The sequence below is a fragment of the Gracilinanus agilis genome, chromosome 2, assembly GCF_016433145.1.
Source record: "Gracilinanus agilis isolate LMUSP501 chromosome 2, AgileGrace, whole genome shotgun sequence".
Taxonomy (NCBI): domain Eukaryota; kingdom Metazoa; phylum Chordata; class Mammalia; order Didelphimorphia; family Didelphidae; genus Gracilinanus; species Gracilinanus agilis.
Window position 1 is genome coordinate 266987716 of NC_058131.1, and position 14973 is coordinate 267002688.

The window sequence follows — 14973 nt, forward strand, 5'->3', positions numbered from 1 at the left end:
CATCTGTAAAATGGAGGTAATATTTGTACTACTTAATTCACAGGGTTGTTGGGTGGAAAGTGCTTTATTTACAAACTTTAAAGTGTTTCACCTGCCCAGAGATGGAAGATCACAGAGCTGGTAGATGATGTCAGGTACAAAGTGAAATTGTCCTTAGCAATAAATGTGTTCTGTTATAATCCCTAAACCGATCTAGGTCATGGGACACTATAAATATAGTGGAAGCATTGGGGAGAGTTCTAGAATTAGAGAGATGAGGACCCTGAGGCCCAAATAGCCTTTTCATTCTGGATAGTCTACTGAGGTGCTTCTTACTGAGTTGGAGGAATGATAGTTGCTGGGTAGTGGGAGGGAAGACAGGGGTCGTGAGAAAGGAAGACTTAAAATAAAACAATAACAATTTCAGAAGTTGGTGTAGTGCTAGGGAAATGAGCTCATTTTCTACACCTGTGTGTTTTTTCTTTTCTTTTTTTTCTTTTTCCCCTTAGGAAGTCCTTCTGTTTCCCTTTACTGCATAGACTTGAATCTATAAATCTCACCTACCTAAATACAGTAACAGCTGCTAGAAACATTTCAAAGGACTTTACATAGGATCCACTGCTGAAGCAGAGGATCCACTTCAGAATGTGGTTAGATTTGGCTGACCATATGATCTTAGAGATCATTCCCTTCTTTTACAAAAGAGGAAACTGAGGACCAAACATGGTAAATTATTTGCCCAAGTTCATACCAGTAGTAAATAATAGAACTTAGAGAGATGAGGACCCTGAATTGAAACTCAGGTTTTCTGTCACCAAATCCTCTGCTCTTTCTGGTCCCACCATACTGTTTACATGTTTTTTTCTGGGAATTATGTAATTCATGTTTGGAAGATCTAATCTTAAACTAGGGGACACTGCAGACACATTATAAATACCCTTTTCTCCTTCCATTTCTCTTCCCCTCAAATAACAACATCTCACAAGACCACTTACATCATGAGCAGTTCTTTAACATCCTCAGCAGAAAGTGCCTAAATTAGTGTATTATGATTTATAAAATAGACTAGATCAGTGATTCCCAAAGTGGGTGCTACCGCCCCCTGGTGGGTGCTGCAGCGATCCAGGGAGGTAGTGATGGCCACACTTATTTTATATTACATTCTATTCTGAGTTCAATAAATAGTTTCATAATTTCCAGGGGGTGCTAAGTAATATTTTTTCTGGAAAGGGGGTGGTAGCTAAAAAAGTTTGGGAACCACTGGACTAGATCAACAGATTGAAATTCTCTAGAATTTTCCAGGAGTTGAAATTCTCTTTAGTTTTCCACGGAAAGTTGGGAACACTAAAATTTTATATTGGAGATTTGTGGATATTGATGACATCTGAGAGGGTTCTGTGGCCAGAACCCCTTGACATCTGACCCAGAATTAGTAAGGGCTCACAAGGTGTTGCCAAGGACAAGACCATGTAACACAGAGTTATCACTAGCTAGTCCTTTGGTACACTCTGCCCAAGAGCTAGTGCAAGTTACTTCATAGCCCTACACACAAGATCTCCCTAGGCCAATACACAAGATCTCCTTAGGCAGGACTTGCACCATAGAATGACAGCTATCAACATACAGGGGAAACCTTTCAGGTAACCTAGTACCCTAGATCCATACTGCCTTGTCACAAGGCAGTCTTGCCTGGATCTTTTGCTGTCTTCCTTGAAAAACACACAACTCAGCCATCATAGTTTGGTGAGCCACCAAATACCAGATCTGGGTTTTTTCTGCATTTTATGTGGTGCCTACAGGTAGACTCAGAGTGAGAGAAAAGTTGATGGCATTGTAAGGGTTATTGGAAACAGCTTCCTGATTCCTTGTCTCATGGGTAGAACGGTCTTGTTTTCCTGATTGTGATAACTTCTTGTTTGGGGAAAAAAATTATTTCATATAGCTTAGCTTACAGGATTTTTCAGGTAGCCTTCTCTGATTTGTCTGAGAGATTTGTCTAAGAGTTACCTTGTTTTTGTGACCATATCAATTCTCAGCCCTTTTGCTAAGGGAATCACACAGAGTGAGTGGTATTTTTTCTTTCTTTTTGTTTTGTTTTTGTTTTTTTAAACCCTTAACTTCTGTGTATTGGCTCATAGGTGAAAGAGTGGTAAGGGTGGGCAATGGGGGTCAAGTGACTTGCCCAGGGCCACACAGCCGGGAAGTGTCTGAAGCCAGATTTGAACCTAGGACCTCCTGTCTCTAGGCCTGGCTCCCAATCCACTGAGCTACCCAGCTACCCCCTTTTTTCTTTCTTTTTAAATAAAACCTTTTAACTCTTACCTTCTAAGGCAGAAGAGCCATAAGGGGTAGGCAATTGGGGTTAAATGATGTGCCCAGGATCACAAAGCTAGGAAGTGTTTGAGGCCATATTTGAACCCAAGACCTTTCCACTTGAGGCCTTGTACTCTAATTCACTATGCTACCTAGCTGCCCCTGAGTGAGAAATTTTTTAAAGCCTGTCTTTTTTGGTTTCTTTTAAAAAATTATCTTCTTACTTATTAGGACATTCTTGTAAATTAGATCTGTTTGAGCATGAGAACATCAAAAAACTTCACAGGCATGCCTTCTCTCCCTAGTATGCATAGTTAGGGACTTTTTTGGGGCATAGTTCCAAATTACTTTCCAGAATGGCTGGACCAATTAACGATTCCCCTCCAAAAGTTGTCATTTTCCTTTTTGTCATCTTTGCTAATCTGTTGGAATGAGGTGGAAACTTATTGTTGCTTTATTTGCATTCCTCTTATCAGTGATTTGGAATATTTAAAAAAATATGGTGACAGAGAGCTTGGATTTTTTTCCTTTGAAAACTTAATATCCTTTGACCATTTTGGATAGGAATATTGAACTAGAAATAGGTTTGGGTTGCTTTCATTAGTTTTTACTTTACTCAATTGGTGTTATACCTTAGTCACATATTTCTGCCCCATTGAGTTATCTGTGGTTGCCTCAACAAAAAAAATTCTGATAACGTTTCTTTTTTTTAGCTCCAACAAAAAACAAGACCCACCGAGGACTATATCCACTCCGAAAATTACCACCTTTCCTCCTATTCCCATTACTTGTGATGCTGTTCGTAACAAATGTCGAGAAATGCTGACAGCAGCCTTGCAGACAGACAGTAAGTGAAGAGAAGTAGATTATTGGAGGGTGTTGCCACAGCAGGTTCCCTTTAGTAGGGTCCTAAAAATTTCCCATTCCCCCTAAATACAACAGGCAAAGGCCTGAATCCTTAGCCATATGCATTTAGGAACTCTTTTACTGGCATTGGTGAATAAAACCGCTGGACACCCCAGTGAGGCTTTTTATGTAAAGGTGTTTAATTCTATAAAATACTTTGAAGTTCTTGGTTACACTCTCCAAATAAAGTTATTATTATAGAGGGTCCTACTTTCTGATGATACTTTCATTATGCTAAATCTAATTTAAAATATAATTACTTTGGTCATATTTCATTTTAAGTGACAAACTAATTAGAAGGGTTGATTATGTTGTGGTCATTTTTGCTTGTGGCAGATGGAAAGAGTCAAGGGAGAGGACAATATATCCCTGAGAGATTTGGGTTGAGGAAATGGCAAAGAACTCAGAAGTAAATAAGCTACACAGTTTGGGTTTGGCATCAGCTATAAGTTATGGGCATCACTTCATTTCTGGAAAATGATGAATTAACTCAATTGGCTTCTCACAATGAGAAAATTCATTGTTTTTCCCCCTTGACATTGGTTGTTGTTTAGAAGTCTTTTTTGTTTACAGATGACCATGTTGCGATTGGTGCAGACTGTGAGCATTTATCTGCCCAGATTGAAGAATATATCCTTTGAAAGAAGGCTTGCCAGAGGTTTGGGGGCTGAGTAGATGAATATTTGCTTCACTGCCTGGGAGAGAGTCACACCTGGGTTTAATTATGTCTTAAGGGAGATACTATCAATAGCTCAGGCCATTCCTATCAGGGGCCATAAGACTATAAAGTTAACATACGTATAAATCCTTTAGTTAATTCAGTTTAGTAACAAATATTTCTTAAGTTCTTAATGTGTGCAGGGCCCTGTAGTTGATGCTGGGGATACAAAGATGAGAAATGGACTCTTCTCAAGAGCTTACAGCCTAATGGAAGGTGGTGGTGTGGACACAAGATATATACAGATAAGTGTGATTGATGTAAAGTAGAATGTGATATGGTCAAAGGAGAGAGCCAAACAAAGAACTCTAGGAAAATTTGAGGAGTGAATGATCATGTTCATCTTATTTTGTCTTGAATTTCTCCATTAAGATTTTATCCGGTATATCTTATGAATGGATCTGTTTGGAAGAGTTTGTGGGGAGAGATTGCTGTCCTGCTACTCTGACATTTTGACTATGCCTCTAGCAGTTCCATTTAGAAGATATTCTAAGTCCCATAAAGCCGGTGATTCACTTATAGACGGGATTGTGAGGATGTGGTCCATTATGTTTCTAGCCTGTTTCTACACCATTACTTCTATTTGACTTCTGCTTTCACCTATGGCTTCTTATGTAATTTTAGAAAGAAATCTTTTAATGTTCTTTCTGTTATTTTGTTGTTGTTGTTGGTTGCTTTATTTGTTTACTTTTCTTGTATTTCTGTTGTCTGCAGTGTTTGCAAAGCATATAATTTATTCTGGTCTGGTTTTCTTTCTAGGAGTGATTCAAATGCCTTCTTTATTAAAGTTCATTTTTTTTCACTAATGATTAGGCTTAAGTTTGCAGGATGTGTTATCTTAGGCTTTATCTTGAACTTCAACATGTTATCCCAGTGATGGGCAAACTATGGCCCGAGGGCTAGATGCAGCCTCTTGAAAGTTCTATCTGGCCCTGTGACATTATTCCTAATCTGACGAATACAATGAAACTTTGAAAGAGTTGTCTTAGAGACAGACTGACAGATGAGCATTTCCTTTGCTTTGGCCCCATCTTTAAAAAGTTTGCCCATCACTGCATTATCCCATTTCTTCATGTGGTTTTCTGTTAGATACAGAATAATTTTGTATTGGGTATATGGGTGTATAGTGTTATCTCTAATTCTTAAATTGTCTCTACACATCCTGCCTTTGAGTTCTTTATAATTTGCTGATGCGAAGATCATGTTTTTCTCTAAATGCGTTTGACTTTTCTTCCGGATTATTCTTCCCTTTTTGTATTTGCATTCTCAATCAGGTATTCTCTCTCTTGTTTCTTTGGAGACACTTATCACTATGGATTCAAATTTTTCTATTCTTCCAATTATTTCTGCTGTTTGTTATTGTTCATTTGTTTCATATGTGGTTTTCTTGGCAAAGATATTGGAGGGGTTTGTCATATATTTCTACTGCTAGGCCATAAATTCCATAAGCATGGTGGGCTATGGGTTAAGGGTTACTGGGTAGGTATGTTAGGGATTATGGATTAGCCTTCTCTGCTGTTAGTTATTTGTATTGCTACCTCATTAGGTGTCCTAGATGGTGAGGTCAGCTGAAACTGCTTTATTTCTTCCATATACTTCTTATTTTGGAGAGCTTTGAGAGGTCTTGAATCTTTGAGAAAAGCCCTTCACAGTCTGGTTCTAACTAATTTGTCCAATGGATTTCATGTTATTCCCCCCTCGTATATACTAGGGGTATAATTCTAGCCAAATGGGTTTCCTTGTTGTTCTCCATATATGACAAATATAATTCTTACCTCTTTGTTTTTGTGGTCCATGCCTGGATTGCTCTCCTGCTCTTGTCTCTATTTCTTGAGATTCCCAACTCCCTTCAAAGCTTAGCTCAAGTGTTATGTCCTACATAAGATTTTTCCTGATTCTTTCAGTTGTTAGTGCTTTACTGTTCCCTAGAATCATATATTTATTTTGGATATTTTTATATTTACTTATCTCTGAACATGTTGTTTCTCTCAGTAGAATGTAAGCTTCTTGAGGGCAAGAACTATTTCCCTAGTGTCTTTGTATCCCTAGTGTTTTGGATAGTGCCTGACACATTATAGGTATAGAGTAATACTTTTAAATTGTTGAATGGAGTAAAATAAGGCTGAAAAGGTAGGTTGGAGACATTATAGATAGCTTTACATATTAAGCTCAGAAATTTTTATTTTTTCCTATGGGATAGCATGGTGCCATGGGTGATTTTTGATCTGGAAGTAACATTATTAATCTGTAAGGAAGATAATTTTGGTAGCAGTGTCAAAGATGTATTATAGAGGAAAGACTCGATACATTCATTTGGCTCATTAGAGTAGCGACCTGAGAGATTTGGTATTTTAGTTGTATGATGGATAGAATTTCTCCCTGCCAGTATTTTACTATGATGATTATGTTTGATGCACATACAATGCCTATAGCAGAACCCTCTTCTTGATAGGGGGAGATGAAAGTTAACTAAGCACTAATCTTTTCTGATAACCCTATATACTTAGGATTGTTTACTCATCTCTAGAGCCTTATCTTTTTGTTTAGGTACTTGACATCCCAGGATTATAGGCTGCTGCTATGGAGTAGAATTTCATTGTTACCTGATATGGAATGGAGCAGATCTAGAGGTTGACCAGGTTGGTGAGAAGCTGGGAGGCAATATCAAATGGGGATTGATTGAAGGAATCTGGGGTTGCTTACTGTGGAGAAGAGAAGATTTAGGGGGCATGTGATAACTCTTTTTAAGTAATTGAAGGGCCATCATTCTGCCTGACTCCAGAGAGCAAATCTAGGAACAGTGGATGGAAATTTCAGAGTGACAGATTTTGGCTTGATATATGGAAACATTTTCTAATAATTAAATCTGTTCAAAAGTGAATTGATTTTCTAGAGATGGAGTTTGCCTCCTCACTAGAAGTCTTCAATCTTCAAACTGAATGATTATTTGTTGAGTTTCAAATCAAAGTGCTGTGTCTGAGCTGTCATCATCATCATCATCATCATCATCATCATCATCATCATCATCATTGTAAAGGCCTTATCTTTTCAATAGAGTTTAGATAGAAATAGCCATAGGGCATATTGCTACCTATTGTTATTCTTTTATATTTAATATTCTATGAACTACTGCTTCTGGAGGTAAAATAACTGCATTCTATAGTTGAATAAAAATATTGTAAGATCACGTTTTCTAGGTTTACTGAAAACCTTCTTGGTACATCTCTAGTAGCTGACAAGATGATAGGGATATCTGCTTTTGCATTTCCTCACATGATTTTGCTAGATTTCCGTATTTTGAAATCTTTTTATTCTTTATGACTTGGAGGTTACAAATATTTGGTATAGCAACATCTATTAAAATGCTACTTTTAGGTTTTTGTGAATCAGAATTGTATCTGAGTGATTAATAGTTCAATCTGTGATGAGTTTCCAGTTCTAGTACAGTTTATTGGTTGAGTTCTCAAGGATATTTTGAAGTTGGTGTTTGTAGTATGAGGATTTGTAGTTTTGTCAATTCATGAGAGATAGTAAGCTTCAATCTTTTTATTTTTGCTATCAGTTCTTGTCCTACTAGGTATTCAGACAGTTAGGTTCCACTGTTTCACCTACTGTTTCTAGACTTAGTTTTTGGAACAAAGTAATGATAGCCCTTCAGTTACTTGAATATAGCTATGACGAGGCCCCTAAATCTTCTCCTTTCCATCTTAAACACATGGGCCACACAGTTTTTACTACTTTCTTATATAATTTGAATTAGTCATTAAGTCAAGGTTCCTTAAAATAAACCTTTCTATAATTTCTGGGGGTGATCACTTGGTCCTAAATTGTTATCATCAATCCTACATTTCTGTAGCCAGATTTCCCATGGCTTGGCCATTTATTTGACTCTTCCTTGTCTACATTATTATTTATTTTTTATTATACAAATATGTTCATATATTTTAGTACACTATTATTATTCTAAATATATTGATGTTATGAGTATTTGGTGTCATCTTTAACATCATCTGTTAAGAGCCTTGTTCTTCCATTGGAGAGTTAGATTTATGTCCAGGTTTTGTCAATGACAAAAAAGGTTTTGTGTTTATTTTTAAGTAGTTTATTTTTTGAATTCTCAAAGATGTTTGAGTGGCTATATTTGTAATGCAGAGATCTGCTGTCTGCTAAATTTCTGAAGGACAGTGAGCTCCTGGTGTTTAATTCTGACCACTTGATTGTGCCTTTTTGGGTGTTTATTGCCTGCTAAATGTTTTCAGTCTGTAGGAATACATTGCAAGACATCTATAATTGTCTTGCATCCTGAAATGCCATTTTGAGGAATTTGGATTTATTGATTGATGCAGATTTTGCAAGGAAACTGCAACGTATCCCCACAGGCTACAAAAATTTAGCATCTGCTGAGTACCTAGAAAAAAAAAATCATATGGTGAGAATTATACAATGGAAGTTTATTATCCTTCTTGACCTAGCAGTTGACATAAACTTATCCTTCATAATCTAGCAGACAAATCCCCATACTATAAATACAGACACTGTTTCTGAGAATTCATCACATAAACTCTACTAGAACCAGTGCATCATCCCAGACAAAACCTTTCCCCCAAATTGCTCTGAGATAATATTGATCCCACAAATTTAAGAAGTTGTTTTTTAAAGGAAGTGTTTTTAATAGATGTTGCAATACTAGAGTTTCATTTCACTTAGTTTGGAGATTTAAGTAATTTTCAAATCATAAAGACTTAGCAGAAGAACTCAAAACCATGTGGAACTGACTGAGGTACATTGCATTCATGGCCTTCTGTTTGCTACTAGAGTTGTACTGAAGATGCTTTCATGGAACCTACAGGATGCTTTTGTTCAATAACAAAAAGCAGTCATTTTATCATTTTATCCAACTAGGCAAGAGCCTGAAAAATGTTAAATGTTAAAAGAAAAGCAGGATAACGACTTGTTCCAGGACTATTTCTATCTGAACTCCATTGAAATAGATAAGGAGAATGATATTATAATATTATTATTATTGTTTTGTGTAGTAGGCAAAACTGGGTCTTGTGTGGCTCTGAGAGGCCTTTATATGGGTAGTTAAACTAATATATATGATCATTGAAAACAACAGCAATATTTTTGCCCACTTTCTTGTTAGTAGAAAGTATGTCTGCCAAACCTGAGGGGGAAAGAGTATAATTTGCATTGTAGACTTTATTTTTGCTGCTTTTCTTTCTCCCTTTTTAAACAGGCTATCATTTGTATGAATGGACATGTGTTCCCTTTTCTTTTACTTTTTGACCTTAAGCCAGCTTTCTAGAAATGTCTTTTTTTAGACCTTTACTTTCTGTCTTTTTTTTTTTCCACCCTTACCTTATGTCTTGGAATCTTACCTTCTATCTTGGAATCAATACTGTGTATTGGTTCCAAGGCAGAAGAGTGGTAAGGGTTAGGCAGTGGGGGTTAAGTGACTTGCCCAGGGTCACACAGCTAGGAAGTATCTGAGGCCACATTTGAACCAAGGACCTCCTGTCTCTGGGCCTGGCTCTCAATCCACTGAGCCACCCAGCTGCCCCCTACTTTCTGTCTTAATAACAACTCTAAGAAGGGTAAGGGTTAGGCAAAATAGGGTTAAATGACTTGTCCAGGATCACATATCTAGAAGGTGTCTGAGGCCAGATTTGATCCCAGGTCCTCCTGACTCCAGCCTGGCGCTCTATCCACTGTGCTACCTAGATGCCCCCAGAAATGTTTTTATTGCTTGTTTATGACACATCTTTTTTGCTTCCATTAAGAGCCTGTTTGGGATGATTAAGATCCTCTGCAACCCTGAAGCTGGTGTATAGTACTGCCCTTATGTTATTGCAGTAGATTTATAGAATATTTTGTTAACATTTTGAACATTAGATACCCCAAAGACATTTGGAAATCCTTATGCTAAAAGGTATTGATCCTCTGATTGCTGAGGGAAAAGCAGAAAGTTTCTCTTTCCCTTATAAATCCTTAAATATGCTTGTACATATCTACCAAGATGTCAAGAATACAGATATGAAGTACAAAAACCGAGTGAGAAGCCGGATCTCCAACTTAAAGGACTCTAAAAACCCTGACTTGAGAAAGAATGTTTTATGTGGAGCAATCACACCAGAACAGATTGCTGTGATGACTTCTGAGGTGAGATACTAAATGCTTTCGACTCCATCCCTTGTATATTGGCCCAAATGCTGTTCCAATAAAATAACAGATGATTAGCTATCCACAGAATTCATCTTCCATAGGAGTCAGCCAGGCTCTTAGTTACTATGAGGCTGGTTCGCCAAGTAGGTCCATTCTCCAGTTTTTAGAGAAAGGGTCTTGTGGAATACAGAGAAAGTATTATAATGTGAGAATTCTTTTGCAGTGTTGGACTATGGAAGTTAAGACAAGACCACTGAAACTAGAACTGTGGCTTCTTTTGATAACTCCCAATAGTGTCTAGCCTAGGTCAGTATGAAGATACTACTGTTTCCATGAATAATATTGATGTGATAAAGGAATAATTCATGATATATTCTTTGAAGTATGGAATACCTAGCATCAGGGAATACTCCAGATAGCAGAGGGAGAAGTGCTCAATTTGGGCTGCTAGGCAGAGGGGCAGGGCATGTGAAAAATGCCCTGGGGTGCTGTGGAGAGGGGGACAGCAACCTTCCCTGTGTTGCCCTGGCACCCGGGCCATGGTTTTACCAACACAGCTCTAGGGTTTGCCTTTAGCCATGTGCTGTTTAATTTTATTTTTATCTTTGATAGGAATGGAGATGTATAGATAATATGCTCATGAAACTTAAATGTAACACAAATGGATAGCCAACACATTCGATGATTGGGTTAGGATCCAAAAAGCTCTCAGTAGGCTATAGAACAATGATTGCCACCTATAAGGTGAGGTTTAATTGAGATAAATATAGGAGTCTACATTTGGATTAAAAAAATCAATTGCACAGGTCTGAGAGAGCAGAGGCATAGCTGGATAATCCAAAAACATTGACTAAGCACATACTATATGCTAAACATTGTGCTATGTAAAGAAAAGATCTTAGTGGACCTATAAATTCAGCACGCGTAGCCAAAAAAGCCAACAATCTTAGGCTGTATTAATAGAGGCATTAGTGTCTACAAGGAGGGAATTGAAAGTCCTATTATACTCTGCCCTAGGCGGACTGCATCTTGGCAGCCTGTTTATTTCTGGGAGCAATGTTTTAGGAATGACATTGACAAACTAGAGTTATTTATATAGAGGAGAGTGACCAGGGTAATGTGGGAACTGGAAAGAATTGAGGCTCCGTTTAAGGAAGTTGTGTTGTTTAGCCTGAAAAAGGAAAAACTTAAGAGGGCATACAGTACCTGTCTTCAAGTGTGTGGAATAAGGAGTAGAATTGATCTGCTTAGCCTCTGAGGGCAGAATTAGGATCAATGGGTAGAAACTGCAGAAACATGGTTTAGTTCAGGGTAAAGGGAAATCTTAGCAATTGGAGCTGTCAAAAAGTGTAAAGGCTATGGTGGTGTTCTTCTTAATCAAGGTCCTGACGTAGAGGTTGGATGACCATTTGTCAGTGTAATTTTTATCATGATTTTTATTCAAATATATGTTGGATTAGATGACCTATGAAGGAGTCTTTTTTCAACTCTGAAGTTTATTGTATTTCTCAGACCTTTGTATTTTAAAATTATTTTGTCAATTTTGTAGATATTACTAGGTTTAAAAGGAAAGTAAATCACCTCCTGCCAAAGAAGCAATGAACTTAAAATGCAGGAGGAATTCAGGGATTGCCAATGTGGGAATGTTTTACTATACTAGGATTGCTTATGAAAAAGGTTTTGTTTTCGTTTTTCTTGTTATAGTTTAGTGGGGGTGGGGTGGTGGCAATTGAGAGGGACAGATAAATACATGAAAAAATTAACAGTTTAAAAAAAATGGAAAGTGGAATGTAGTCATTAAAAGTCTATAGCAGTGATTGCTCATCCTGGGTTTAACACCTCAGAAATTATGTCAGGAATCTCAAGGAGGGCTGTTAAATTCTCAAGGATGTTTCAAAATTAATTTTTAGTTTCTAGATATTTTAAAGTATGTGTTACACAGTTCTTCTGGAAGGAACAAGGGGGAAGGGACATTGTGAAGTTAAACAGATGTCCATGGACTGTGATAAAAAGTGGTTGGGAATTGCTCTTTATCCTTCAGTGCTGCTAAGTTGCTACTTATCCCCCAATCTGTAACTGATGGATTTCTGGGGCTCTGCTAAATGGCCTTAGTAATTTTAGTGTTGTAGACTGCCTTTTTCTGAGCAACTTACTAATTATGCTGATTTCCTTTGAAGATTTTTTATATTCCTTGATCCTTAAGGAGAGTGTAAAGCAAGTATTAGGAGGTGGAGAATTAGTCACATAGTGAGTAGCTTGATCTTAACAAATGCTTAGACCATGCTTTGTGAAGACTGGTGGAAGAAACTGCTGATATAGAGCCTGGAGAAGAGAAGACTTGTTGCAGGGAGCTGGAACATGATAGTTATCTTTACTATCTGAAGGGCTGGTATATGGAAGAAAGATTAAGCTTGTTCAGTTTGGTTCCTGAGGGCACAACTAAGAGCAGTGAGTGGAAGATGAAGAGAAACAGATTTGAATTTGATTTATGGAGAAATTTTTTCTAATGATTTAATGGTCCAGAAGAGCAGATAGCAATAAAGAAAGTTGGGGGTTCCCCTTCCTTGGTGATCCTCCAGCAGAGCCTGAATGAGGACTTGTGAGGGATATCAAAGGAGGAGCTTCTTTTTCAGGTCCAGGTTAGCCTAGATCACTTCTGAGGTTCCTTCCACCTCTGAGAATCTGTGACTCATAGGACTGAGGGCTGGAAAGGGAGATCCCTTTGTCCAATATCTTTATGTTATCGATGAGGAAACTGAGGCCTTAGAGAGGTTAAGTAACTAGTTGATTCAGGATCCTATAGTTAATAAGTGGCAGAGATCAGATTCTCTACCTGGAAAGCCATTGTTTTTTTCTGTTATATCCTATCTGCCTCTCCAGGTGCTACAAATGATCCCTGCTATGTTATAACTAGTCTAGCTGAAATTTGTGCATCGATAACTTTTTCTCTTCCTTAAAAGTTAACATGGTGAATAAATCTATAATGCTCAGGTTTCAGCTAAAAATACTTGTGTGTGTGTGTGTGTGTGTGTGTGTGTGTGTGTGTGTGTAGCTTTATTGTTAGCTTTAACACAGAGAAGCATATATATATATATAGTTTGTTTCATCTAGAGCTGTTTTAGGCACCAATGTTTTTCTTCCCTTATAGGAAATGGCCAGTAATGAGCTAAAGGAGATCAGGAAAGCCATGACCAAGGAAGCCATCCGTGAACATCAGATGGCAAAGACAGGGGGCACCCAGACAGATCTTTTTACCTGTGGAAAGTGCAAGAAAAAGAATTGCACTTATACTCAGGTCAGTATCTTGTTCCTGGCACAGGTTAGCAAGGCTGTGTTTGGGTGTGGCTCTTGGAACTGAGTGGCAGATGTAACACGGTAGGGTCTTGCTATTTTATTGATGGTAAAAGCAGTATCTTAATCTGGCTTTTAAGAATAAAAGCATGTAATACCATCATTCTAAGCACTTAGAATTTTGATAGTTCTAGTAAAACTGCTCATATCCATTTTGCATATAGTCTTATGCTCAATTAGAATGCTCTTTTTTTTAATTATTAGAGCCCTGGGTGGGGGAGGATCTGTTATTAAAGAGTATTACATTTGGATGTTGCCCTTCCAGTCCTAGAATTGGGCTGTATCCTTAGGAGGGAAGGGGGAGTTGGAGCTGTCAATATGTGCTTTGGGGCTGAATGAAGGGCTTACTAGAGAGTCTAGGTCCTTCACTCCCTTTTCTTCTCCTCTGAGGATTCTTCACTCCTGCTATTCCAGAGGAGAGCTTAAAACTCCCTTGCTTTCCAGTGTTGGCCCTTTGTTCCCTGTGTGGCAGGCACAGAGTGCCCTCAGTTCAAATTTCTTCCACAGCAGACTTCAAGGTAAAATGATTATTTTACCTGGTAGTCTATGTTGTGGCATAAATTTTTACAAAGAAGTGGTTTATGCACACAAATGCTCTTTTTAGTACCCGGCTTATAGCTGACTTGTTGCAGATATTTTGTTATGTCCAAGATACATAACAGGAGAAGAGAAGAAAAGTAGGGATAAAGAACTGAAAGATACTGTACCTTTGGACTCTTCAGATTGAATGTCACATGATGAAGTGGCTAATGCAACGATATCTTGATATGGCTTTGTTATACTTACAACTTTTATTCAATCAAATTTGAACCTGGTATTTGGGTGAGTCTTCTGAAACTTCTGAAAGGGAAAACCCTTTTTCCACCTCCCTCCTAGAATTACGTGGTTTCATGCCATCTTCCATTCAATTTATTGAGCATTTATTATACTTGAAAAATGCCTTCTATTGCCAAGCATTATGTGAGGCATAGAGTATACAAAGACAAAAACAAGATGATCCCTGCCCTCAAGGAACTTGAGAGATGGTGAAAAGAGCACTGGACTGGGAGTCAGGAGATCTGGGTTCTAGTCCTGGCTCTCCCACTAACTGGCTGTATCACCTTGGGCAAGTCACTTATTATCTCAGGGCTTCATTTTCCTCATCTATAAAATGTGGGAATTGGATTAGCTGAATTCTAAGGTGCTTCCAGCTCTAAAATAGTATGATTTTATGATTCAAGTTCTGTGGTTATTTTCTCAGGTGAAACTCTTTAGTCTCAAGTAAACTGTGGTTCTTTGGTTGGGGGGTACATGAATGCCCCATTGTTTTGAAGGTTGGGTGCACTGTAATAGGAATAGTGTTCAATCAGTAGGGGTGCACATGGAAGAGTGAAGATGCTGGCAGGGGAGGCTAGGACCTGCAGTATGGCCTGCACAAGAGGCCATGCTGAGCTCCCTGGTGCAGCGGCAGGAGGGGAGAGAGAGAACCCTCGAACACGGAAGTGGAAGATACTCGTGGTCAAGAGGTTGGGGGAGCTCAAGAGAACATTTGGATTCCAAAG

At 38.1% G+C, this 14973-nt stretch overlaps 1 protein-coding gene across 2 annotated transcripts in view; it reads left to right on the forward strand.

Annotated features, from left to right (window-relative positions):
- Positions 1 to 14973, forward strand: part of TCEA2 (transcription elongation factor A2) — a 35676-nt gene that overhangs the window by 17285 nt on the left and 3418 nt on the right. The window contains exons 5-9 of one of the 2 annotated variants that reach the window (XM_044663904.1): positions 3006 to 3139; positions 3772 to 3828; positions 9924 to 10078; positions 13230 to 13376; positions 14155 to 14254. In XM_044663904.1, coding sequence (XP_044519839.1) covers positions 3006 to 3139; positions 3772 to 3828; positions 9924 to 10078; positions 13230 to 13376; positions 14155 to 14241 — 580 coding nt within the window. In that variant the 3' untranslated portion in view covers positions 14242 to 14254. The remainder of the gene's footprint in view (positions 1 to 3005; positions 3140 to 3771; positions 3829 to 9923; positions 10079 to 13229; positions 13377 to 14154; positions 14255 to 14973) is intronic. The other variant, XM_044663905.1, reaches the window with a different exon arrangement.